General features: G+C 39.1%; 1 protein-coding gene across 1 annotated transcript in view; it reads left to right on the top strand.

The window, feature by feature from the left end:
* The window catches only part of LOC115420820 (suppressor of tumorigenicity 7 protein homolog), an 87,894-nt gene extending 64,884 nt beyond the window's left edge, over window positions 1–23,010 (top strand). Inside the window, 10 exon segments of the mRNA XM_030136366.1 lie at window positions 2,511–2,608; window positions 2,737–2,851; window positions 5,916–5,988; window positions 7,504–7,606; window positions 11,453–11,481; window positions 11,483–11,574; window positions 11,577–11,600; window positions 12,487–12,579; window positions 15,872–16,011; window positions 22,592–23,010. Of these exon segments, the coding sequence (XP_029992226.1) occupies window positions 2,511–2,608; window positions 2,737–2,851; window positions 5,916–5,988; window positions 7,504–7,606; window positions 11,453–11,481; window positions 11,483–11,574; window positions 11,577–11,600; window positions 12,487–12,579; window positions 15,872–16,011; window positions 22,592–22,687 (863 nt within the window). The 3' untranslated portion in view covers window positions 22,688–23,010.
* The last annotated feature ends 3,162 nt before the right edge of the window (window positions 23,011–26,172 follow it).

The following is a 26,172-nucleotide window of genomic DNA, read 5'->3' as shown; positions in this document are numbered from 1 at the left end:
CAGGACCGTCAAGGTGAATTTTTTTCTCATGAAGAATAAAACTTTCTTCCACCTTTCAATGTCCGGGACATTGGTGCTTTCTTGCAAAGTCCAAATGGGCAATTTTGTGGCATTGAAGGAAACAAGGCCATTGAAGACATTTTTTGTTCTTAAAGCCCTTCTCTGGCAGATGCCATCTGGTGGTTATTGGGCTGCAGTCGGCACCAGTAACGGCCTTAATTTGGGTCGAGGATCATCCCATGTCTTGATGGACAGCCAATCAGATCCTCCACCTCAGCGCTGGTGAAAATTTTTTGGGTCCAACAGCTGACTTTTGGTTCCATAACCCTCAGGATCTTATAAGAAATTCAAAATGACTGTCTTACTGCATCCAACATCAGCAGTGATGGCACGTTGCGAGAGTCCTTGCTTATGCAGCTCAACAATCCGACCACGTTCAAAGAGAGAAAGCTTTTCTGCCTTTGCCATCAGGAAGTCATGACAATGTGAATACCTGACAGAAAATGACACAGAATCCACATTTTTGCACAGATTTTGGCTTTTAAAAACTGTGGTCTTAAACTTTTGATCGGCTGATTAACAGCCTATTTCAGTTTATTTGTTGTTTTCAATAAATTGCTTACTCAAACTAGAAGCACTCGGAGAGCGCAGACCTCCGCCAAGGCTGATCAGTGGCCCCCCCCCCCGTGGGCCCCCCCACCCCCGATCACCACCAAAATTTAATCATTTCTTCCTTATCCCATTCCAACAAACCCTGAAAATTTCATCCAAATCCGTCCATAGCTTTTTGAGTTATGTTGCACACTAACGGACAGACAAACAAACAAACCCTGGCAAAAACATAACCTCCTTGGCGGAGGTAAAAATATTTTGTCTCACTCCCATTTCTTCTTTTTGTATTTTGAAACCTACTTTGAACCCTTTTAAAATCCAACAAAATGCAAAATGTAAATTCATGCAATTTTTCAACTGGTCTTAAGATTTTGATCATATATATATATATATATATATATATATATATATTATATATATATATATATATATATATACAGGGTGGGGAAGCAAAATGTACAATGAACATTTAGTTGTTTTTCTCAGCAGGCACTACGTCATTGTTTTGAAACCAAATATATATTGATGTCATAATCATACCTAACACTATTATCCATACCTTTTCAGAAACTTTTGCCCATATGAGTAATCAGGAAAGCAAACGTCAAAGAGTGTGTGATTTGCTGAATGCACTCGTCACAACCAAAGGAGATTTCAAAATAGTTGGAGTGTCCATAAAGACTGTTTATAATGGAAAGAAGAGAATGACTATGAGCAAAACTATACGAGAAAGTCTGGAAGATACTATTAAAGAAGAATGGGAGAAGTTGTCACTCGAATATTTGAGGAACACTTGCGCAAGTTTCAGGAAGCGTGTGAAGGCAGTTATTGAGAAAGAAGGAGGACACATAGATAAAAACATTTCTATTATGGACATTTTCTTGTGGCAAATAAATTCTCATGACTTTCAATAAACTAATTGGTCATACACTGTCTTTCAATCCCTGCCTCAAATATTGTAAATTTTGCTTCCCCACCCTGTATATGTATGTATGTATGTATGTGTGTGTGTGTGTGTGTGTGTGTGTGTGTGTGTGTGTATATATGTATGCACGTGTATGTATATATATGTGTGTTTATGTATATATATGTATATGTATGTATATATGTGTGTGTGTGTGTGTGTCTCCCAAAGATACCCAAAGTTCCCCAAGTTAGGATTGGGGACTCAAATATAAATATACAATATAAAATATTTAGCAATAACATGATAGGTGAAGTGGTAAATATTACTTTGTGTTCTACTTCCTATTAAAGCATATAGTGTTCTCTTAAACACTTTATTCAACCTTAGCCATGTGATACAGAGGACAGAGATGAGCTGTAAAGACAGAATACAAAAATGACATAACGATAAAGATACAACATGACAAAAAACAAGTAAAAATGTAAAGAAGATTAAACTGAAACAAAAAGGACATTAAAACAAAGTAAAAGGTACAAAAAGAAAATAAAAAGAAGAAGATTCAAAGAGTGTTTTCGAGTCTATGACAACTTGTGACATGTTTTGGTAAGTTTAGGTCTGGAGAAGACAATAAATTTGCCTGAGTGTGAAGCTGAAAAAGATGATTTTTATGACCATCTTTGTATTCCATAATGAGTCCACAACCCACCAACTGAGAAGCTGGACTTGGATCTTTTGGTTTTTCCACCTTAAACAGGGTCTTATTTGAATTTTATTGATGCTACAGAGCATCATGGAGCATTAACTGACCACTGGTTTACCATCCATTCCACCAGTAAACATGTTCTTCTCATCATTTATTCAGCTTACTTCCTTTAATACGTCACCTGTCTCCATATGTTTCCCCGAGTTTAAACATTTTGCAACAGAACGTAGTAACACGTGTGCTTCCTGCTTTGTTTGTGTTGACATTTGTTTGTATATCTTTGCTCAGGAAGAGACACTAATGTGTTGGTGTACATAAAGAGGAGGCTGGCCATGTGCTCCAGAAAACTGGGTCGCACACGAGAGGCCGTTAAAATGATGAGAGATGTAAGTACATGGCGACCAGACACAACACAACAGACTTGAACAGACACATCCCAGCACTTGAACATTATTGTTTGCGTGTGTAGCCCCTTGTCCGGTATTACATATAACAACAGTTGTGTGTTTTCCAGTTAATGAAGGAGTTCCCTCTCCTCAGTATGTTCAACATCCATGAGAACCTGCTGGAGTCTCTACTAGAACTCCAAAACTACGCCGACGTCCAGGCCGTTCTGGCCAAGTATGACGGTGAGGACAGCGTTCGCTTTATTCCCATCCGAAAACCAAATAAGAGTCTGAGGCGTCACAGTCTGAGGGCGAAGGCTGCATGGAATTCATCGGTTTTAGTCCAGTCTCTGCATGTACTGCCTGAAAACATCTTTACAGAGGCTTGAAGTTCACCTAAGATTTTTATTACCTTTTAGTTTGAGTAATTTTTGATTATTTGTTTTGATCTTCTGTTTAGTTTTTTTTGTTTAAAAGTGGGTTTCCTCACTTACTTTTGCTTTAGTGTAGTTCAAGTAAGAGTTTGCACTTGGTTTAGTTATACTTTTTGTCTTTGTTTCCAGTGTATCACTATATTTTAAATGTTTTGGCCTTTTTAGGTTTGACAGTACACTTTTAATGTCACTTCTCTGTGCTTTATATCTGTGAGGGTTTGCTGTATATTTCTTTGTCTTTGGTTTGCAAAGTCTTAAAGTCAAACACCAATGCATCTTTTATCTGTGTTCGTGCCACTGAGTCAATCCCTCCAGGAAGTTGTGATTGTAGAAATTAAGGCTATTATAATCAGTCACTGAAACTTTTATGCAGATTTGTCCACCATCACAACAGTCAATCAAACATTGAAAGATACAGCATTTGGAGTTGTTTTTTTTTTTTTTTTCATCTTGTTCCTGACACCTCTCAGCATCTTGTGCATTTTGATATAAGATCTTTCTGTGAGTTTGATTCTTAACAGATTTAGCTGCTTTGTGGAATAAAAACGAGCTTGCACTGGGACAGTTCACACCCAACTGTGAAGCAGCTGGGATGAAGATCAGCACCTCCAAGTCTGAGGCCATGGTCTTCAGTCAGAAAAGGGTGGATGGCCCTCCGGGTTGGAGAAGACGTGCTGTCCCAAGTGGAGGAGTTTAAATATCTCTGGGTTTTGTTCACAAGTGAGGGAAGGATGGAACAAGAGATCGACAGGCAGATAGGGGCAGCGTTTGGCAGTATTGCAATGCTGTACCGGTCTGTTGTGGTAATGACATAGCTGAGCCAAAAGGCAAAGCTCTTGATTGATTAGTCGGTCTACTTTCCTATCCTCACCTATGGTCATGAGCTGTAGGTAGTGCCCAAAAGGATGAGATCACGGATCCAAGTGGTGGAAATTAGTTTCCTTCACAGGTTGGCTAGCTTCTCCCTTAGAGATAGGGTGAGGAGTTCAGCCATCCGGGAGGGGCTCAGTGTAGAGCCACTGCTCCTCCGCATCGAGAGAAGCTAACTGAGGTGGTTCAGACATCTGGTGAGGATACCTCCCTGGTGAGGTGTTCCGGGCATGCTCAACCAGGAGGAGACCCTTGAGCAGACCCAGGACACGCTGGAGGGATTACATTTCTTGGCTGGTGTGGGAATGCCTTGGAATCCCCCAAGAGGAAGTGGCTGGGTAGAAAGAGGTCTGGGTAAGGAAGGAAGGAAGGAAGGAAGGAAGGAAAGAAAGAAAGAAAGAAAGAAAACCCACTAGCTGCATGTCTTCATTATAAGATAGAGCACATCTTTCACATTTACATCCCCGAGCCTTTTGATCAGATTACAGCGTATATTTTTAATAGATGATTTTAATAGATTTAGATTATTTTTATAAAGGTTTATTTCAACTACGTGTTGAAATCCCTTGCTGTTACCAGTCTTGTCATCAAGGATATCACAAGTGTACACATAATTTACATTTGAGGTTAACCTGAATTTGTGAAGTGTGTTGTGGTTGGCGCTGCATTAGTAAAACTGATTTGAATTCACAGAAATAATTCAGAAAAAAGCAGTTAGTGTACATAATGTACACAATGTATGTTTTTGGGAACCAAGAAAGATCTTAATCGCACAGTTCTAAAAATACTGTATACACAAAAAAGAATATATGGACATTAGATAAAGTGGATAAACCTAATATCTGTCAGGAAGTACATATATGGATCATCTCTGTAATTATATGTAGTATTGTGAGAACACACTTTGTAGCGTTTGTACTAAATAAATTAAAAAAAAGAAATATAATTTGAGAAAACGGATATATGGAGGAGCTGCTTGGCCATTGTAGTTTAATATTTCTGAGTACTACTGGGGTTCTTATGGGACTGTAGGTGCAGAGAAGTTTGGACATCAGTGAATTACATTCATAACAATTTGTTTACACACCAGCTCTTCAAATCCATATCTGTAGAGAAAACCTCAGATCATAGTGAAACTTTAAAAGGTTTCACGTCAGTATTCATTCAGGCCTTTGGGGACTAGACTGTGAAGTGTGAATCCAAAAAAGGTTTTATCTTACTCTTTTTTTGCTTGTCTTACTACTTCTACTCTGTTTATCTGGCAACCAGCAACTTTTTTCACGTTGATGATTTCACTGTTTTCACTGTGAATGATCTAGGCTATGATATTAAATGGAAACAGAAATGGCATATCCAAAAAGAGGGTCGTTTCAGACAGTTCTTGTTTCTATATTACTGAATGAAACACAACATGTATTTGGAACCAATTGAAACCACCATGACCATTTCTTAATAATAACAGCATTGGATGGAAATGTGCATATACTCATTTTTTCTTTACTAATTCTCTTTACAAATTTGCCATGTGTTGGGTTGGAAACCTGCAACTATTACTGGAAAACCTCAACTTTGAAAACTAAATTACAACTAATTGGATATTTTCACAAACAGTGCACCATAAATCACAGTTTTCCAGAAAAGCTGCTTTGAATTTTTTTTATTCTCCTGGAGGGATTGAATCCTGTATCATCATCTTCATTATCTCTGCAGCATGTGTGTAAATGGACAGTTGTTCCGTTCATATAATACTCTTCGGTCTTTAATTGCAGCTTTTATGAGAATTAATTGTCAGCTACGGTTTCATGATGGTGACGGCCCCTGGGCTGGAGTACAGCCATGGTTTGTTTACAGGTTATATTTGTTAGATAACTGAGACGACGGTAACAACTAGCCCACGGCAATGAAACTCCCTCGTCCACCCGCAAACCTCCCCTCAGACTGTCATCTGGGACTGTAATTACAAATGTTCACTACATCCTCACGTCTGCTTCATGTCTCCACAGATATTAGTTTACCCAAATCTGCAACAATATGCTACACAGCAGCCTTGCTCAAAGCCAGGGCGGTATCGGACAAGTGAGTATCGCTTTTCGCCATCACAATGCTCACATACCTGCACTGCTACTTAAGAAAACAGAGTAAAACAGAGCTGGGAATAGCCTAGGGATAGTTTTCAGAGGCAATGAGAGCAGACCTGAAGAAAGGTGGACTAACAGGGAGTGAAGTCTTGATCCAGGTCTACCTAATGACGCCGTCAGGTTCCTGCTTGCTTATTTAATATTAAAAATGAAATATTCAACAAGAGAATACTTCACCATGACATTGACAGTTTTAGAATAAAACATCCTTTATGTTTTATTTTAGCATTGTGGGTCAAAGAGAATGATTACAATTTAGAAGTTTTCATTAAATTTTATTATTATATAGCTGTTTAGTTTGATTTTTGATTTCAGTTTAGCCGTAGTTAGTTTTACAGTGAGTGTTTTAGGATCTTAATTTAGATAAATAGATTTTTCAGCTTTTCAGGCTTTATGAGGAAAACTTTAATTTCTAGAAACTGAAAAAGGTCAGATAAAATAATGCATAACATCAAATATGATCTACAAAGCCATATATTGTGCACAGACACTGAATTAGTACTAGAGAGAATACGGGAAGATCTAATCTGCTAGCAAATGTTATATATAATGATGTCTTTAAAAAAATCTGCAATATAGCCCTTAAAACACCAAAATGCAAGATGCCATCAATGGATTTTCAAGCTCCTGTTGGTTTTTATAGACCCATAAATTGACCTTTAACCCCAAATCTTGTAGGGCAAAGGAAGGAGTCTAATCTGCAGATACATCCAGTGGTTTAGTTTTCTAGATCTGATAATATATATTGATATTCCACTGCAGATCCAGATGCATGTAATGGAACATATACCTTAAAATCACAAGAATGAGCTCATCACCTGTAACTGTTTCAGTTTTCAGCTGAAACACAATCATACATTACATATCATCACTGTACGTCATTTAACCAATGGTGGAATACAGACAGATTTAGTTTGAGATGTTTCTGCAGGTCTGTATCATGTGCACATGAGGCCTTTGTCTGTCTGAGACCTGGTCCACAAGATTTAGATCCTGATAACCCTCCGTTTTTATGAGTGTCATCTGCGTCATATGTTGTATCCATCCATGTTTGGTGGGTACAAATCTGACTTGTTCACCCTGGCAATTGGCGAACAGTAAGGAGCAGTGTCTGTCATCTGTGGAATATGTGGAATTCACCTATGTGCCAGAATAAAAGCAGTCAATGCCAGTCTAGACTCTCCTGTTTTATCCACTCGCCCAGGTTTTTAATCACCTCTTTCCAAAACAATAGTACCCAAGGACACTCCAGTAGAACAGATGGAAAAGATTTTCTTGAAAAACTATGAACTTCACAATAAATCTATGCATTTGACTCCTGTAGTTGTAAACAGACTTAAAAGGCTGACCTGGTTTCATAGTTTTGACTACATGAACACTCTTCAGGTCCAAATTAGGGTGTTCCTTGTGGGTCTCAGATGACTCTTCTAACCTCCGTAACTTGTGTCTGCAGGTTCTCTCCAGAGGCGGCATCCAGACGAGGGCTGAGCACAGCAGAGATGAACGCAGTAGAAGCCATCCACAGAGCAGTGGAATTCAACCCCCACGTCCCCAAAGTGAGGCTCACAACCTCTTGCGCTAACAATGAGCCGGATTTTAACTTTAACCACAAGTGTTTCGGATCTGAAATATTGGTTTTCCATAATTGTTGTGGTTTTTACAAAATCTGCAGGATGGAGATGACTGCAAAGTGTAGAGGAAGTGTGCAATAACTGATGATTAAACCTAGTGTTTAGAGGTGATTTAGCTGACATGCACATGTTTTAGACGAAATTCAGTTTCCCTCCTTAAATCCAGAATTAAATAATCAGTTAGACTCTGCATTCACTATTAAAGAACTAAATTCAGCCTTACAAAACATGCAAAATAACAAAGCCCCGGGACCTGATGGGTTTCCGGTTGAATTCTTTAAAGTGTTTCATGCCAATCTTATCCCATTACTTTATTCGGTTTATGAAGAAGCTCTGTCTCTCGGTTCTCTCCCCCCCACATTGAGACAAGCCTCTATTAGTGTTCTTTTAAAGAAAGACAAGGATCCTGATTGTTGCACCTCTTATAGACCAATTTCTTTAATGAATGTAGATTCAAAAATTCTTGCAAAAGCCTTGGCTCGTTGACTTGAAAGGGTTCTACCAACAATTATTCTGAGGAACAGACCGGTTTTATAAAGGGGCGTCAGCTTTATTATAATGTTCGTACTCTGTTAAATGTAATCTACTCAAAAGAATCAACAGTTACGCCTGAAGCAGTATATCAATTGACGCCGAAAAAGCGTTTGATCGAGTTGAATAGAGTTATTTGTTTGCAGTCTTAGCTAAATTCGGGTTTGGTGAAAAATTTATAGCATGGAAACGTCTTCTTTATACATATCCTTGTGCTAACATTACCACCAAATAACATTCAATCCAGTTATTTTTTGTTAAATAGAGGTTGTAGACAGCGATGTCCCCCTGTCTCCCCTCTTGTTTGCACTCGCAATAGAGCCCTTGTCTATTTATTTGAGGACCTCTCTCACCTTTAATGGTATTATCAGGACCTGTACAGAATTCAAGTTGTCACTATACGCCGATGATTTTATTGCTATATGTAGTGAATCCAGTCAAAGCGTGCCCTGCTTTTATCTCATTTTTCATAGATTCAGACTTTTTTCAGGGTATAAAGTTAATGTTACAAAAGCGAATGTATCCTGTCAATAAATTAGCTATGCAACGTTCCCAATCTGACATTCCTTTCAAATTGAGCCCTTCAGGATTAGGTAGCTTGGGGTTACCATAGCCAGATCTTTCAAATCTCTTTATTGGAAGATTTTTCTCCCCTTATAGCTGAGATTAAGGCAGACTTTCAAAAATGGGTTTCCCTCCCACTTTCTTTGATTGGGAGAATAAATACAATCAAGATGAATGTTCTGCCAAAAATTTTGTTTTTGTTTCAGTGTTTGCCTATATTCTTACCAAAAAGTTTTTTAAATACTGGATTCAACTATCTGTCATTTCTTGTGGGATGGCAAACACACCCAGAATCAGACAAAAAGTTCTTCGGAATTGTAAGTTCTATGGCGGCCATCTCTGCCTAATTTTCAATTTTATTATTGGGCTGGCGAACATAGTTAAAATGGCATTGCTGGTCCAAGTCAACTATATACCTTGGTGTCAACTGGAAACACAGTCATGTCCACTTGTCTCTCTTTCTGCCTTATTAACTGGCCCAATCATAGCAAATCCCTCTGGCTTTACCTGCAACCCTGTAGTTATTGCTACCCTTAAGATATGGTTTCAATTCAGGAAACAGTTTAAATTTACTGCTCCCACGGTTTTAACCCCACTGTTAAAAAATCCTGTGTTTAAACCTGCATTTACTGATCCCACTTTCTCCTTATGGCAAGATAAGGGACTGAAATGTTTTAAGAATCTCTACAAGGAAGGGGTATTTTGCTCTTTCACAGACCTGGTTACTGAATTCAATCTTCCATCCTCCCATCTATTTAGATTTCTCCAGGTGAGGAATTGTGCAAAATCTCTATTCTCCAACTTCCCCCATCTTCCACCTGAACAATCATGGGGTGAACTCTTGCAACTTAATTCTTTACATAGGTCTCTAATTTTGAAAATTTATAACACTATTCAGTCATACGACGGTTATTTAACCTCGAATACAAAAGAAACTTGGGAGCGTGAATTAGGACTGGTTTTTGAGGAGCATTGGTGGGAATCTGCATTGAAAGTCATTCATAAAATATCTATTTGTGCCCGTTTGACTTTGATACAGTTCAAAGTTGTGTTTAGATGTCACTATTCAAAAACAAGGCTGGCTCAGATCTTTCCAAATACAGTAGATATCTGTGACAGATGTGGAGGCTCACCCTGCAATCTCACACACGTTTTTTTCTTGTCCAGGCCCTGACAATTTTTGGTCAGTTATTTCAACACCATGTCCAAGGTATTTTTGAAAACTATGACATTTCACCACACATTGCTATTTTTGGTCTCCCGGAAGAGTATACTCAATACTCTGTAAAAGAGTTAGAAGTGATAGCTTTCACCTCCCTGATTGCTAAACGCCACCTCCTCCTTAATTGGAAATCTACAATATCCCCCTCCAATACACAATGGATTAATGAAGTTATGTCTTTTTTAAAAGTAGAGAAAATTAGATATTTGAAGCGAGGAAACTCGAACCAATTCTATAATAAATGGCAAGTGTTTTTGGATTTTTTTGAGACAATGTAATTCCCTTTCCCCTCCCCTTTTTTTTAAATTTAGTTATTAATTATTTACTTATTTAAAAAAAAAAAAAAAAGAGGTGATTTAATATCCATTTACTAGGACAACTGAGAGAGTAACACAACAATCAATGAATTCAACTTTTCATAGTGTTTCTTTATTTGTGCTTTTTTCATTTAAGTAAACAATAGAAGATAATAAATAGAATAGTATAGTGTTTATTTGGTTTAGATACTGTTTCTTTAACCCGGTTGTGTGGCTGGAGAATGGTCCTATAGCGTCTGCCCGATAGCAGCAGTTCAAAAAGGTGCAAGTGTGGGGTCCCCACAGATGCCGGTTGCTCTCCAAGAGCGCCAGTATGTAAATCGAACATTGATATCAATCAGCCACTGGGACAACATTCAGAGTGCAGAATTTGGACCACAGCACTCAGTACACTGAACTGACACAGAACTGAGTCACACGGCACACTGTCACATCTAACATGTAGCTCCTCCTTCACCTTCTCCAGCCTCACTGACTGCTCAGACGAAAGAACACCATAAAACAACATATAGAGTATTTAGAACAATAATTCCTATTCTATACTATGTGCTATCACTAATTTGTCGTTTCTTCCATCAGTTGCCACAGTACTGTGGTAGCAAAATGCACAGAAGAATGCATTGATCACCACAGTACTGTGGCAACAAGAGGCTAATGAGTTCATGGCTCCCAAATGCTAACATTTGATTGGTCTGTGGCAATAGACAAACGGATATTTCATGCCACGGTACTGTGACAGTAGCCATTGCCTAATAATAATAATAATAATAGAGGATAATAAATAATTAATAATAATTATTATTATTATTATTATTATTATTATTATATCATCATAAAGTTCTAACTAATATCAAAAGTAGATTTAGTCATCTGAGTTGTGCTTCAGATGACTGGAAATGTTCTTCTCCTGCTCCTGAAAAGAAAAAGAAGGAAAGAAAAAAGAAGATTAGTTAGAATGAAGATTCGATCAATAAAAATGAACGAAATTGACCAAAAATTAACAGAATAATGAAAAAAAATGAACAAAAGTTAGAAAATAATTAGTCAAAAAACTATAAATGTGATATAAAATGTGGCTTATTGTATGGATTCCTCACTGTCTGTTTGTCTTTGTCCCTCTGTCCATCTGATGTCCAGTATCTGCTGGAGATGAAGAGTCTGATTCTTCTCAGAACACATCCTGAAGAGAGGCGACAGCGAGGCCATCGCATATGCCTTCTTTCACCTGCAGCACTGGAAACGGGTGGAGGGGGCGCTCAACTGTTGCATTGCACCTGGGAGGGCAGTGAGTACACAGCCATGCACAACAAAGTATACAGACACACACTGATGCACACATGGCACTACGACACAACAAAGCATACAGACACACACCGATGCACAGCATGGCACTACAACACAACAAAGCATGCACAACATGGCACTACGACTCAACAAAGCATACAGATACACACCGATGCACAACATGGCACTTTGACACAACAAGCATACAGACACACACCGATGCACGACGACAAGCACACACACATGTTATTTCAGTTAGTGTTAATTCTGTTTTTTTAGTCTTTTGGTGAAAGTCCCATCATATCCCTTGAGCATTCTCTAATTCAAGTCTTCAGAGGAAAGTCAAGGTCTACCGCCTTCTCTGGACTGTTTTGGTAAATTTGTGATTGACGCTGTGTTGTCCAATCACATCCAGTCAGATGTGGCCTTACAACTCTACTCCCTGGCTTTACACTGAAGAGAAGCGAAAGTGACGTGAAACCATGTCAAGTTCATATATGCTCATATTTTGCCTTTTGATTTGGACTGAGAGGAGTGAGCAGGAGGAAGGCATTTTTAGTCCCCCTAAATTCAACTCTTGCAGCTACAATCAAGAAGAATCAAGATGTCTGCAAAAACAGTCAGTTAATTCCAGGACCAGTTTATTATAAGAAAAGTTTGTTATAAGAAAGTCCATCAGGAATAAGTGTCTCCTAGAAGTTGCTGAACACTGCACACACGAGATTTATTTTATGTGCTGCTTTTTGTGTTTTTTGGTCTCATTCATTGGTGTGAATGATTTGAGTCATGTTGAAATGTTAAACCACAGAGATTGAACTGTCCTCCTACATAATACCCTGACTGCTGTGAGTCTTTAGTTGATCTCTGTGTCTTTTGTGTGTCCGTAGCATTCAGAATGATCCCATATCCTCTGGAGAAGGGTCACCTCTTCTATCCATACCCCATCTGCACAGAGACGGCTGACAGAGAGCTGCTACCCAGTAAGAGACGCCCCGACATGAAGGCTTTACACCACAAAAACACCATCTACACAATCTACAGCGTCTACACAGTACAAAACTCAACAACACGCCACCATTCACTAGGCAACACTTATTAAATACACACTGGTGGCAAAAATTAGTTAGTAAAAAAAATAAAATCATAGGCATAATGAAAGTAGCTTAATAAATGCATCTTTTATATTTTACTAAATTAATTCTAAATATGTACAAGTGAGTTCATAAAGTAGTAGAATTATTTATTACTCAACAAAAAGTAGGAGGGTAAGTTTGATATAGAAAACTGGACATGTTAATATGAGTAGCATTAGTGATTTATTCAGAATATAAGGCTAATGTTAAACTGTGGTTGAAATGTGTGTTTGATCCAGATCAGGTTTAAGTGAGGTTTAAGGTGTCTAAACTGACTGAGGTTTAAATGACAAACGTTAATGCATAATGTTTTCACATTAAGTGCAGTTAAAGTCTTAGACACTGTAGAAAACAACATTTCTGGGGACGAAAAGAGCACATTTTTCAGTTTAATTCTAACCAGCCATTTCTTAAAGAACTTCTGTCACCTTTATCAGCTCTTAATAACCTCTTCATAACTGTTGGAGAAAACCAAAGTAAAGAGCGTAGTACTTCATCTTTGTGTAACATTTCAAGGTGCTTTAGGAAGCAAATGCATCCTCACATCTTTAGTTAAAGGTTAATCAATACAGTGATCAGTGACCCTAATTACAGCTTTACCTCCAGACTCCATCAGCCTCTGCCACTAATATTTTATAAAATTGTATAAAGGCACAAAAACGCATCAACAGACATGAAGAAGTAGGAGATGAAATTTTAAAAAACACCAGAGGTTTATAGACAGAATCTCAGCTCGATGAGGGTTAAGAAACAAAAAGTAACTAAAATAAGGAAGCAAGCAAAGTGTGACAAAATATCTAATAATTCTGAGGAGGCAAGGCTTCATTGTCATTAACATTATATGTTTACTGTTATTATTGTATTTTTTATTGTGTCACTTATTTCTAAGCACAAACATGCCTTAGTGTTGCTGTAAGAACTAAAGGGACAAATCACAGGTGAAACATTACATTTTAACATTCAGAATATTTTCAGTGGTGGGTTTAGATGAACAGGGGGGTGAATCACCCAAAAATGAAATAATCATAATGACAATCAGTGTAATGAAGTTGTGTCTATATAAACTACAATGTCCAGTAAATGCAACAAGAACCAGAACTAAGTCATGATGTCTGTTAAACCAGCTGCATTTTCCTCTCAAAATAAACATTTTCTATCAGTCTGTACTCATATTCATTACAGTAAAGGTCAATTCCATATTTCCTCTTCAAAGACTGTTTTGGGGCCTTGAGTGAAAGTTAATGGTTGTAAATTATTAGTAAAAGATACAAGGAGACAAAAAGCACGTAAAACACGCAACAGGATGAAAACAGCTGGAATGTAAAGCCAAACCAAGGAACCAAAAACCCATGAACAACACAGAGGACAAGCCAGAAAAGGGAAAAGGCATTGTCATTCCATACATTGTGGGAGTCCTGAAAAACTCTGAAGGATTTTCAACTAGTACAGTGTCCTGATATATTCCAAACCCACCAACACCCTGAGACAGGCTCTCAGTAGTACCAAGGGAGAAGCAAAGCAACGTTGTCTCTGCTGGTAAGTGCAGTGAGGAATGTACAGACTTATACCTAGGAGAAACCAAACAACCCCTCCATAAATGCATGGCTCAACACAGGAGAGCCTCCACCTCAGGCCAAGACTTTGCAGTCTATCTTCACTCCTTGAAGAACACTCCTTCGAGGACAGCAATGGCAGGATATTTTCCAGAGAAGACAAATGGTTTGAGAGAGGAGTAAAAGAAGCCATTTTTGTGAAAGTGGAAAATCCTTCCTTGAACAGAGGTGGTGGTCTGAGACAATATTTATCACAAACGTATAACACCATTTTACACAACATTTTCCAATTTTCAACCAACAACCTTCCACACCTGGACTCACCTGAAAGCAAACGACCTACTCCTGAAGGATCTGGACAGCGACCCACCCCCTCATCAACGACCCTGAAACTGACACACAATACCCCCCATGGCCCTGATCCCCAGGGCCACACCTTAACACTTAAGGTCATTAGCATATGGATTAACACCCCCCCCCCCCCCGGGTTATAAGTCCAATTTCCCCCACCAGTTATTAGAACTGAAGAACTCTCTTGGATGAGAGACTAAACATTTTCAAAAGAGCAAAACCAAAGCTGGACCTAGAAAAACTACCAAGAAGAAGGATGACCTGGGCAATTGAGAACCTACACAAACAGATGAAAATAGAATTGTCAGGATATAGAAATATATCGCGATAACAGTAATCATTTTATCATCCAAACCAAGATCATTAAGTACATCAAAAGAATAAAATGCATTTTTGTTTGTGTTTTTGTAACTTTATAAAAGCAGTAGTTTATAAATCATATTTATTGTATAGTGCATTTTTCTACACTTTCATGGTGCTAAAGCACTTTGCAAAGCCTCACATTCATGCACACATTCATGCTGCCATACAAGGCGCTGCCGGGCCCTACTGGGAGCAATGTAGGGTTCACTGTGTGAGGTGTTCAGGACACTTCAACATGTGGACAGTCAGAGCCAGAATTTGAACCACCAACCCTTTGGTCATTAGAGGACCTGATCTACCAACTGAGCCACAGAATTTTTATTATGCTTTGAGTTTTTTTTCAAATTCAGTTTAGAGTTTGTTTTATCAGTACATAATAGTTTTTGAGGTTTTACAATTAAAACCCTGCTTTATAGATTTTGGGTCCTGAGTGAAGTTGAAGAAATAAGACAGTTATTAGTGGTTGGAAATTATCTGAGCTTTTTCAGCTTCTATAAATCAAAAAGGTGAAGAACTCTTCAAAAATAAAACTATTCTTGTTCTTTTAAAATGAGCTTAAAGTGACATAAATAAGCAATCAAAGACGCCATAGAATAAATGTTCAACATTTCTAATCTGTTGTTGATGTTCTCCATGCTACAGTACTGATGTTTTCTTCTCCGTTTCTCAGCATATGTATGAACGATGCAGTCACCTGATCATGACCACATCTCATGACCCCAACTCTGGATGGGTTTAGGAAACTCACAGTCCAAGCTGAACCCTCTGAGTCATGTTTGTAATGGGAAACGTTTGCTCTAATCTAATGTTGTGTTGTGTTTGTGTTTGTGTGTCATCTTTGCATTTACAAATTTCCGTCCACGTGGAAGCAGTGTTTCATGAGGTGTCAGTCTACCCGAAGAAGGAGCTGCCCTTCTTCATCCTGTTCACAGCTGGCCTCTGCTCCTTCACAGCCATGCTGGCTCTGCTCACACACCAGTTCCCCGAGCTCATGGGAGTGTTCGCTAAAGCTGTGAGTCAACAAACACAAACACATGGAATGTTCATTGTAGTGAAAGGTATAAAGCTTTCACATTCACATTTTAGCTGCAGGACATTACAACTGTCGTTAACTTTCCAGAGTGATTTTGTCTTGAATAAACCTCTCTCCTGAATCTAAACTTCATTCATTGAAAAAGAAACATGAACATTTTCAGCTTCTAGTGGTGGAGCATTGTTTGGGTCTGGTTTTCTTACGTTTCTTAGGTGTTTTAGATCATTGCCAAGGCCAATACGTACTCCTGAAAGTGTTTCAGGTGGTTTTCAAGGCTTTTATAGATGGTCTCCATTAGTTCTCAGTGGTGGAGTAATAAGTGCTGTGAAATTTAGCATTTTGATTTTCAATTATGTTTGTAAAGCATTATGCATTAGCCTTAGCATTATGAAGTGTTTCTGGACAATGTATATGATTTCTAAAAGTTTTTTGGTGGTCACCATTGGCCTCTGTGGAAGTAAGACGATACTATGATCATTTTGGTCAGTTTTCATACATGTATTTATACATGTAAGTAAGTGTCTTGATTTATTCCAACTGCATTAAACACTCATTCACTTGGGTTCTTAAGATGGACAGCCATTTACCCCATATATATTTGTAGAGTTTCAGTTGTATGGTGCAAAAGTTTTCCAGATGCATTTTTCTTTTCTTTTTTTAAGGAATATCTGCATTTATTTGTTTTTTTTAAGTACAGCTGTGAAACTCTTGTCCACTAAAGAGGACAAAAATGCATTGCTGGGTCTAAGGAAGATATGTAAATTGGGTGCTTCTATGTAATTGGTCCCTAAAAACAGGACACGGGGGCTAAAAAGTCAAACCAGATGTAGACTAATGTTTTGAAGCAAGTTGAAAGCATGTTGGGTCTATTTTAAAAACAAATATTTACTGAGATAAAAGAGAAACTATTTTTCAGATGAAACACATTTTTATGTTTTTTCAATATTATTTTTTATGCAAAAATCACAGTAACACAGTAAAAAGGACACGAAAATGATGCTCTACTATATTTTTTTTTAATATCTTTTTATTCCTCTCACAGGTACATTTTGGGACTCGAAGTAAATATGCAAGGCAGAGTGTTTCACAAAAATGACAGCTGTTGCAAAATCACTCACGATTTGTTGTTAAATGGGCAGGTTCTGCTTGTAACGCGAGGTGGACATAATGGGTTACACACGAACCTGGAACTGCTGATTCATGAAAAACCACTGTCTGGATTAAAAAAACCACTAGGATCGACACATTTAACACAGTGTCTTATTTATACATGGTATATAAGACCATTTCAAGCCATGTTTCCAGATCAAATGCACTGACACCTAAGTAGTTTTTCATGTCCCAGTTTTGGTCCTGAGCCATCCCAAAATTCATTAATTTTGGGATGCTCAGAGCAGGAGTATACCTTTTTTGCTTTATCTGAGGTCATCCTTAGGTGCATCCTGGGGGAAATAGGTCTAAAATTCTTTTTATTATTGGGTCTAAAAAAGCTGGCACAGTGCCAGATACCAAAATGAACCCAGTTTCATAGAAGCATCTATATATATGGGGTGATGACAACAGCTCAGCAGAAGTTAGTCAACTCAGGTTATTTGTGTATTTATGTATTCATACATTTATTTATTTATGAAGCCAGTTTCTAAACAATAAATTATGATGAAAATGAGGACAAGTAAGTACATTTGTGAGAATCTAAATTTGGAAAAAAAAAAAAAAAAATTACAACCCAAACAGCAATGTGAAACTAAATCCAATCTAACGAAAACCAGAATGGGCATGGCCATGGCTCAGATGGTATAGTGGGTCATCCAATAACCGAAGGGTTGGCGGTTTGAATCCTGCTCTGTCCCAGTCATGTGCTGTTGTGTCGTTGGGTAAGACACTTCACCCTCCTTGCCTCCAGTGCTGCTACTCACACTGGTGTATGAATGCATATGAATTATGGCTACATATGTAGTTTACCACCACTAGAGGGAGAATGTGAGAGTGAATGAATAATGGATCCACTGTGCGCTTTGAGTATGCGTTCATTGAAAAATGTGCTATATAAATCGAATCCATTATTATTATTATTATCATTATTATTATTATTATTATTATTATTATTATTATTATTATTATGAAGTAAAACAAGTGCTAGTGAAAATTATACTTTAAGGCCTAAAAAACATTATGAAGGAGGATCTAACTGGATCAACAACAGGTTAAAGTTCTACTATCTAATAAAACACAAGGTAAAACTGTTCAGGTAGTGGTGAAAATAAAAACCTAAAACCGAACAAAGAAAAGCTTGTTATAAAAGAACATAACCTTGTATGAACTGTTTTAAGTTGGGAGTTGTTGAAATCGTCTTAGAAGAACTTCTGGTTGTTGGGTGATTCACATAGATCTTCAGGTTGATAAATTCTTGAACAGACCTCAGCCATGTCCAGGCTTCCGGTGTTTCCGTAGCAGCCAGTGGGGGGCACTGTCTCCCTGTCCTGCCCCCTGGTTGAGCCTTCAGTCACAGCTCTGCTCATCACAAAAGTGTGAGGTCATCCCTTCATTATCAGCAGATCATATCTTCGCAGAGATGAGATCCTGCACCTGAACAACTCTGATTAGCATCAATCACTGTATTAGTTCACCTCCAACCAGACATGAGGTTCACGTGGTCTACAGCCCTTCTGCTTAGTATTTTGCCAACAGGTCAGAAGAGAAAGTCTTAATGTTTTCTGGTCTTTGATGATTACTCAAGCAAACCTGTTGTTAAAAAGAAAATGGTTGTGGTAAATGCTTTATATGACTGATAAGCCAGGTCTTCTCGAGGTGTTTCAGGTTGTTTTAAACATTTTTAAAGTGGTCGTCTGTCTCGAGTGGCAGTGGCATGATTATACTGTTTGTTCTGAATATGGTCATTTTGCTAAGGTACTCACATGTTTCTTAGATGGTTTAGGTTGTTCCAATGGAGGTTTCAGGTGTTCTATAGGGTATTTCAAAAGGTCATCATCTGCCTCTGAAGGTGGACCCTATATGTGCTCTGAAAAGTGTGGTTTGATGAATCTTTTTGACATATTTAGATATTGCTAAGCCAATAATAACTTCTTGAGGTGTCTCAGGTTGTTTCAAGGCCTTAGGTGGTAATAGGAGTAAGACGAGGTTACGAGGTAAGGTTTGGGTCTTTTGGCTTTAGAAGCAGTGAGACTTATTAATGCTGTTGTATCTGAAATACTGTTAATTTGTGGAGAATACTGCTCAGCATTAGTTTCCATCATGTCCTGTTCTCTACTTTTCAAAACACAAGTCACATTTCCATAAAATGTCAAATGAATTTTACTCTAACTTAAACTGAAAAAAGAACATGCATTACATTACCTACATCATTTGGCTACATCATTTGGTTAAAAGGTGGTGCAGTGGAACAGTAGAAAACAGCATGCCATTGCTGTTTTCTGCTAAAATGGATGATGACAGTTGCCAGTTGTAGTTAAATGTTCACGGCATCAGGATTTATTTGAACAAGGTGTGTCTGTTTCTGCAAAAACCATCTCAACTGAACAAATTCAGTATTTTTTTTGTTTGTTTTCAAATTTTTTTCTACAGTGACATGAAGCAAACACCTACTGATACTGGTATTTTCTGTAAACTTTGCGGTTAAAAGCAGTGAAATATAGATTCGGATCCTGTTTGAGCTGAGTTTGGTTTGTGGATCAAGCCGGTGAGGTTCTGATAACAGGATGGTGTTTCCCACAGTTCAGACAGTTCTTGACTTTGAAGCGTCCTTTGAAATAGAGTCAGATGTGATGCGATGGGAGATGCAGATGTCACAGACTCGATCCTCCTGGAGCTCTGATCTACAAAGTATGAACCTCCATGACCCGCCGTTGCTCTGCTGGAGCCCCTATCAACCCCTATCACCTCCCATCACCTCCTCCTCCTCCTCAGTCTGTTGCCAAAGCACCAGATAAGCCTCAGTGTGAGTTGTGCTTTGTGCTCACATGTGGAGAGTCAGACTGGACATTTCAGTTTTATTTCATTTCATTCACCCAATATCTGAAATCACGATTCTGCTCCGAAGACTTTACAGTCTGCTCAAATATACAATGCCTCGAATTGAGGAAGGAACCAAACACACCGCCCCTCCCCTAATTTCCTCAAAACTAAATGATAGAACCCTCAGAAAGAGCCAGAGGAGCAATCAAGCAAAACTTTCATTAACAAAATCATTAAATATTTTTAAATACTAAAATTAAAAGACGAGACATTACAAAACCACTTATCAGTAACAAAAACAAAAGTGGAAAAAAACACTAAGAATAACTGAGATCAGGATGAAAAATACTTAAACAACAATCAGCTGTACCTTGTGTTTATAAAACTCAAAACTGAAATTACTAGCGGAATTGTACCCGTGGTGGCATTGTACGATAGCGCCCTCCCGTGGTGCAACAGCGGCATTGTACCCGTACACCCTCTGGTCTGTGGTGAGCTGGGACCCTGTTAAAATCACCCAGCATACCTCACAACATTGGAATACAGACATAAGATTGTGCGTAGTAGGTTGTCAGGTAATGTTTCCATTCATTTGGAGAGTTTGGCGGCGAGCGGGCCTGTGAAGGCTGAGGAAAACCTGTACAAATGCCCTCTGTGCTGCAACATTGATGGGACATGGGGCGGGGCTGAAACGTGCATTAGTTGTAGGATAGAGAAAATATCCATTTAATTTATCATAACTTTTGTATTTTGGGGAAAATTAACTAGTATCTTTGATTCATATGTCAACAAAAGAAGAAAATAAAGCAAAGATCAAGCATCTTCAAAATGCGAAACGTAATCCAGCAGATGTGTTTTAAAAACCAATTAAACTTAACAGAAAGTCAAAATGACAAACATAAAAGCTGTTAAAAATGCTTTTAACCCTCAAATATCTGACAAAGAAATCAACAAGATAAACTAAAGAGTAAAATATTATCAAAATAATAACCAAAATCAATAAGATGAACATAAACAGAACAACATCTAATCCATATTCACAAGATAACAAACGTCAAGCAAAATCGAACAATATCAAAGTAGTGACACATGTTATCATCATTATTATCATAGTAAATGAAATCTAAAATGGAACAAAATAGACAATCTCCTGATACATCAGATTTTACTCCAAAATAAATTGGAATATGATTATTATTTTATAAGTAATACTTTTTAGCAGATTTTCTTAAAATCTGCTTTAACTTGTGTATTTTCTTCAGAATCCACTGGTGGGATGTGGACAGAGTGTGGACCAGGGGTCTTATGTACAAAGTTAGTGCATGGTTGAAAATTTGGCATCTGCAATGTTCAAATAGAATTGTACACGTTGGATGTACAAAAATTTACTTTGCATGAAAACATGCGTATGTAACTTTCACCACATGAAGTCTGTCATTTGACGGACCCAAACTACAAAGTACTGAAACTGACCTACATACATTAAAATATTTTTCCACTAGTTTTCTGAAGTCTAGAGGGATTTGATTTCATTTCTTCACGAGTTTGAGCTGTTATGATATTGTTTTCAACAAAACCACATTCAACCTAATTTCCCCACTATTATATACCTTAAACTGACTGGCAAAAAATAAATCCATAGTAAACTGAAAAGTTTCCTCTGTTTCTATCACTTAAGGATGCACCTTGTGCTGAGGGACGTGAGCGTCTCTCAGCAGCCGAGACCCAAGATGCCTTGTGAGATCTATCAGCTGCAGCGGACATGCTGGCCTCAAATTGATCCTTATTGCTTTGGTCATGGGTGATCTGTGACGCTGCACCCCCTAGTGTCCACATTTTCTGCAACAATAAATGACATTACCTCCTGTATCTCTGTATGTTCAGTCTGCTTAATGTCATGTCATTATCAGTATGGTTGGTTCTACCTGCTGTAAATAAGTAAGATCTAAATCATGTTTTTTTTTATTTTATGTACTTCGGGATTACCATACATATCTGAAATGTTGCCCCATGTGCTGGTATGATGTCAGTAAGTGTTGTTTCCCAGATGATTGAAGGCTTTCACTCCTTATGTGGGTTTATCTCCAGCAACCCTGGGCTTTAATGTCCGGCCATTTCTCTGTAATTTGGCTCTGGTGCGAAATTGTAATCCTGCTGTATTTACAGCTTTAGTCACATGCTCCCACACCATGTTTTTTCTTTTATTACTTATACTGGAGGAATGGACCAGCAAATAAAATATTTTGTCTTGCCTCCACCTCCGAACATCAATTACACGTTCAGTGAATTCTTTTTCTTTAATGTTGCTGATGACATTGTCATTTGGACAGCTCATTTTCACTGTTATCAGTGGGAGGAGACAAGGCAGTTCAAGTGACACACGCAGCTGTACTCATTTTGAATTTAAATTGGATGTATAAAGGAAAATCTCTGGCCACAAGTTTCAGGTGTATGCAATCTTTCAGTATGAAAGCTTGGCAATTTTTCATACATGAGGCCCCAGGTGTCTATCTTAAACCATTCAACCTGTTGGTGTTTAAAATCTTTTTCCTTGCCATGTTCTAACTGCAGTCATGCTTTGTTCCAGTTCCTCAGCACGCTGTTTGCTCCCCTGAACTTCATCATGGAAAAGGTGGAGAGCATCCTGCCGTCCAGCCTCTGGCACCAGTTGACCCGGATCTGACCTGAAATGGACTCAGACCTCCATCCGGACTCCAACAGCCAAACTGAAACCCAGAACTCTGCATCGGATAGGACTGACACCTTTGTGCCAAGACCACGAGTTCAAACCAAACAGACGACAAAGAGGACGAGGAGGCATGAAACGACAAGGCAAACCACCAGATTTCAGATTTGGTTTGACTTTATTTAATATGTTTGCATTTTTTGGGGTTTTCAATCATCTAAAGCTGGTTTTTTGTTGTACAAAAGAGGTGATCAATTGACATCATGAAAAAATGAAAAGACAAAAAAATACAATAAAGGACTTTTTGTGTATCGCTGCAAGTCAGCTTCTTACCCCCATTTTGATTTGGATAGTGCTTAAGTGTAACAACAGCTGATTAACCAGCTGGTAGAAGGGGTTAAACAAAACCCCTGCCAACAACCTCAACTTGAGCTTATCTCCTTCACACACTCAACAGAAACACATGGCGTGGCGGGTTTTAGATGTTACAGCTCATTTCAACACATATGTTTCAGTAAACAACTGACATGATAATATTCGGATGTTTTTCTACTGTCACAGACAGGTAGAGCATGGAAATCAATCAGGAGACAACACAAAGTAGGGAAAAATGTAAAAAATGAATCTACACTCCGTCTATAACACAATCACAGGGTTTTCACATGTGACAAGGTAAACTAGTATGAAAGGAAATGTGTATGTACAAAAGTATGTATTATTGAAAGTAAGCAAGTAGGTATGTATGCATGCAAGTATGCATGCAAGTCAATTTTTTCAATTTACTCAGGTACTGGGTAACCATAACCCAAAACAAGTACATATGCAAGGATTAAAGTTAGTACGTATATGTAAGTATACATGTGTGAACCATAACTCTAAGCAGATATGAATGCATGGACCAAAGTGTGCATGTGAGCACACACATTTATCATCAAAAAAAGTGTATGAAAGTAAGAAGATTAAATTTTTGCGTATTTGTCAAACTTAAATCTTTTGGATCATCAAACAAATTCTAAAGGTGACCTGAGTAAATAAAAAATGCAGTTTTTAAATGATTTCATTTACTGAGGAAAAAAGATATGTGAACTTTCCCTGCGGGAAAAAGTAATGACCCCTTGTTACATCACAAATTAACTGTGACCACAACTTGACCACATTTTTTAATTCACTGTCCACACCCAGTTCTGGCAGTAAGCAGGCTTAAAAGCAACACATCATGCCGTGATCTAAACAAATTCAACAGATAAGAAACAGTCATTGACATCTATCAGTCTGGAAAGGGTTAAAAGCCTTTCTAAGACTTTGGAACCGGGCTGAGAACCATTTTCCACAAATGAAGTCATTTTGGTTGTCTGTCTTCTGGGAAGCTTCACCACTGGTCCACATCTTTTTTCAAGAACACACTCATCTCAGACAGGGGTGTCCAATCTTGGCCCTCGAGGGCTGGTATCCTGCATGTTTTTGATGTATCCCTCTTCCAACACACCAGATTCAAATGACAAGCCTATCATCAAGCTCTGCAGAAGCCTATCGTCAAGCTCTGCAGAAGCCTGATGGTCCTAGATAGATAGATGGACCGTCAGGTGTGTTGGAAGAGGGAAACATCTAAAACATGCAGGATACTGGCTCTCGAGGACCAGGATTAGACACCCCTGATCTAGGAGGAACAACAGAACAAGGCCAACATTTAAAGACCTTCAGGCCTCACTTGGCTCGGTTAAGGTCCCAGGGCTGTACCATAAGAAACTTACAAAAGGGCAAAAATGGCATGTCATTCAACAGCTCCGGGTGCATGCCGAAGCTCAGAGGAAAGCTGCTGCAGCCACAGCAACTGGCTGTGCAGACGACCCTCCTCCAGGGGGAGGATTACCTCCGAGGGTAAAGTCATTACTTTTCACTACATCATTACTTTTTTTTTTTTTTTTACTAGGTATGTTTATTTATCTTTTCCCCCTCAATAAATGAAATTATCATTTAAAGACTGCATTTTTTCAATTTACTCAGGCCACCTTTGTCTAATACTATAATTAGTTTAATGATCCAAAGGATTCAAGTTTAACAAATGTGCAAAAATCTAAGAAATCTGTATGGGGGGAAATACCTTTTCACAGCACTGTATGCATCACAGTGATTATGAATGAAAGTATGTATGTACATATGTATATATGGACAGTCTGCATGAAGCAGATGGGACTTCTGCTTACCGAAAGATGTGCTGAGGGCAGAAACTGTTGTGAATGGTCCAATCAAGGAACCAATCAAACAGAGAGGCGGGAGAAGTAAGTGCTAAGTAAGTAACTTCTGCCCCAGAGCCCACAGGTGCCGCGGCTCCCCTTCACCTCCACGTGGATCTGACAGCGGTGTTCGGAGCGGTGGCTCCTGGTGGACCGTGGGTCCGTCCTTTTTTTGTTCTTCAGTGGAGGTTCGTTTCTGTTCCCGGTCTTGGCCCAACGGAATGAATGACAAAGGATGTTAATGTTCACAACTCCACCACTCACCTCTTCTTCACCTCACCCAAGGAATGGAGACTCTATCTCTCTTGAGTGCGAAGGATGGCAAAGGGGACCAGGATGGAGGAGGCAAACCGGCGGGGAAGCTCTCCACGTCCGCAATGAGCAAAGCCTCCGCTGGGAAGGCGGCACCAGTATCGGATCCGATGACCTGTCCAATGATTGTGAATGACTCTGGCCCCCACCGACAGCACTTCCAACAAACTGTCCATGGACACGGTGAGCACGGTGAGAAGCCGGGGTGGGGAGCCAGAAGTAGAAAAGCCACTCAGAGACCGACCCGGACCGCCTCCCCGGACCCTCCTCTGTGGATAAGGACCAGCTGTCCCTGGACGTGGAGGCTGGGGAGGGGCCCCTGGACCCCAGCTTCATGCCATAGGTGAAAATGGCATGTAGCTGGGTGGGATCCTGCTGTCCACTGACATGACCAGCCGGTCCTTGCAGTGGGAGATGCTGCCCTCCCCGACCTCCATCCAGAGACAGCCGGTCTTTGTCCTCAGAGGAGCTGAAGGTCCTCCTCCACCCGCCGGCTCCTTTAACCGCCTTCCCCACAAGGCCCAGGCTTCCCCAACGGTTTGCCTCCACTGGACCGGTCCCGTTTGCCATCCTTCACACTCAGACCCCCCACCGGACTGCACCTCCCCAGGTGTATGGACCCCAGTTTGATGCTCAGTGTTCAGATGCCGCCACAGCTCCGACGGCCCCGGCTCCAATCCATATATACCTCATTCAGTCTCCTCCAACACCCCCACTCTTATGGCACAGGCCCAATTCATACCTATTTGGCTAATGTTACATTTCCTAGTGATTTATGTTTGCGACAAAACAGTTTGTCGATGAACTTTCCATCCTAATATAGCTTAGCTATATTAGGATGGATTAGGATATCAGGATAGTTTCCTGAACAAGTGCTCCAAGCCTCTGAGAACACACGATTCATGCAAGAAGAGGGGTAGGCGCAGGGTGAGGGAT

This window comes from Sphaeramia orbicularis, chromosome 6 (genome assembly GCF_902148855.1).
Source record: "Sphaeramia orbicularis chromosome 6, fSphaOr1.1, whole genome shotgun sequence".
NCBI classification, from domain to species: Eukaryota; Metazoa; Chordata; class Actinopteri; order Kurtiformes; family Apogonidae; genus Sphaeramia; species Sphaeramia orbicularis.
This window is presented reverse-complemented; position numbering and strand designations above follow the sequence as displayed.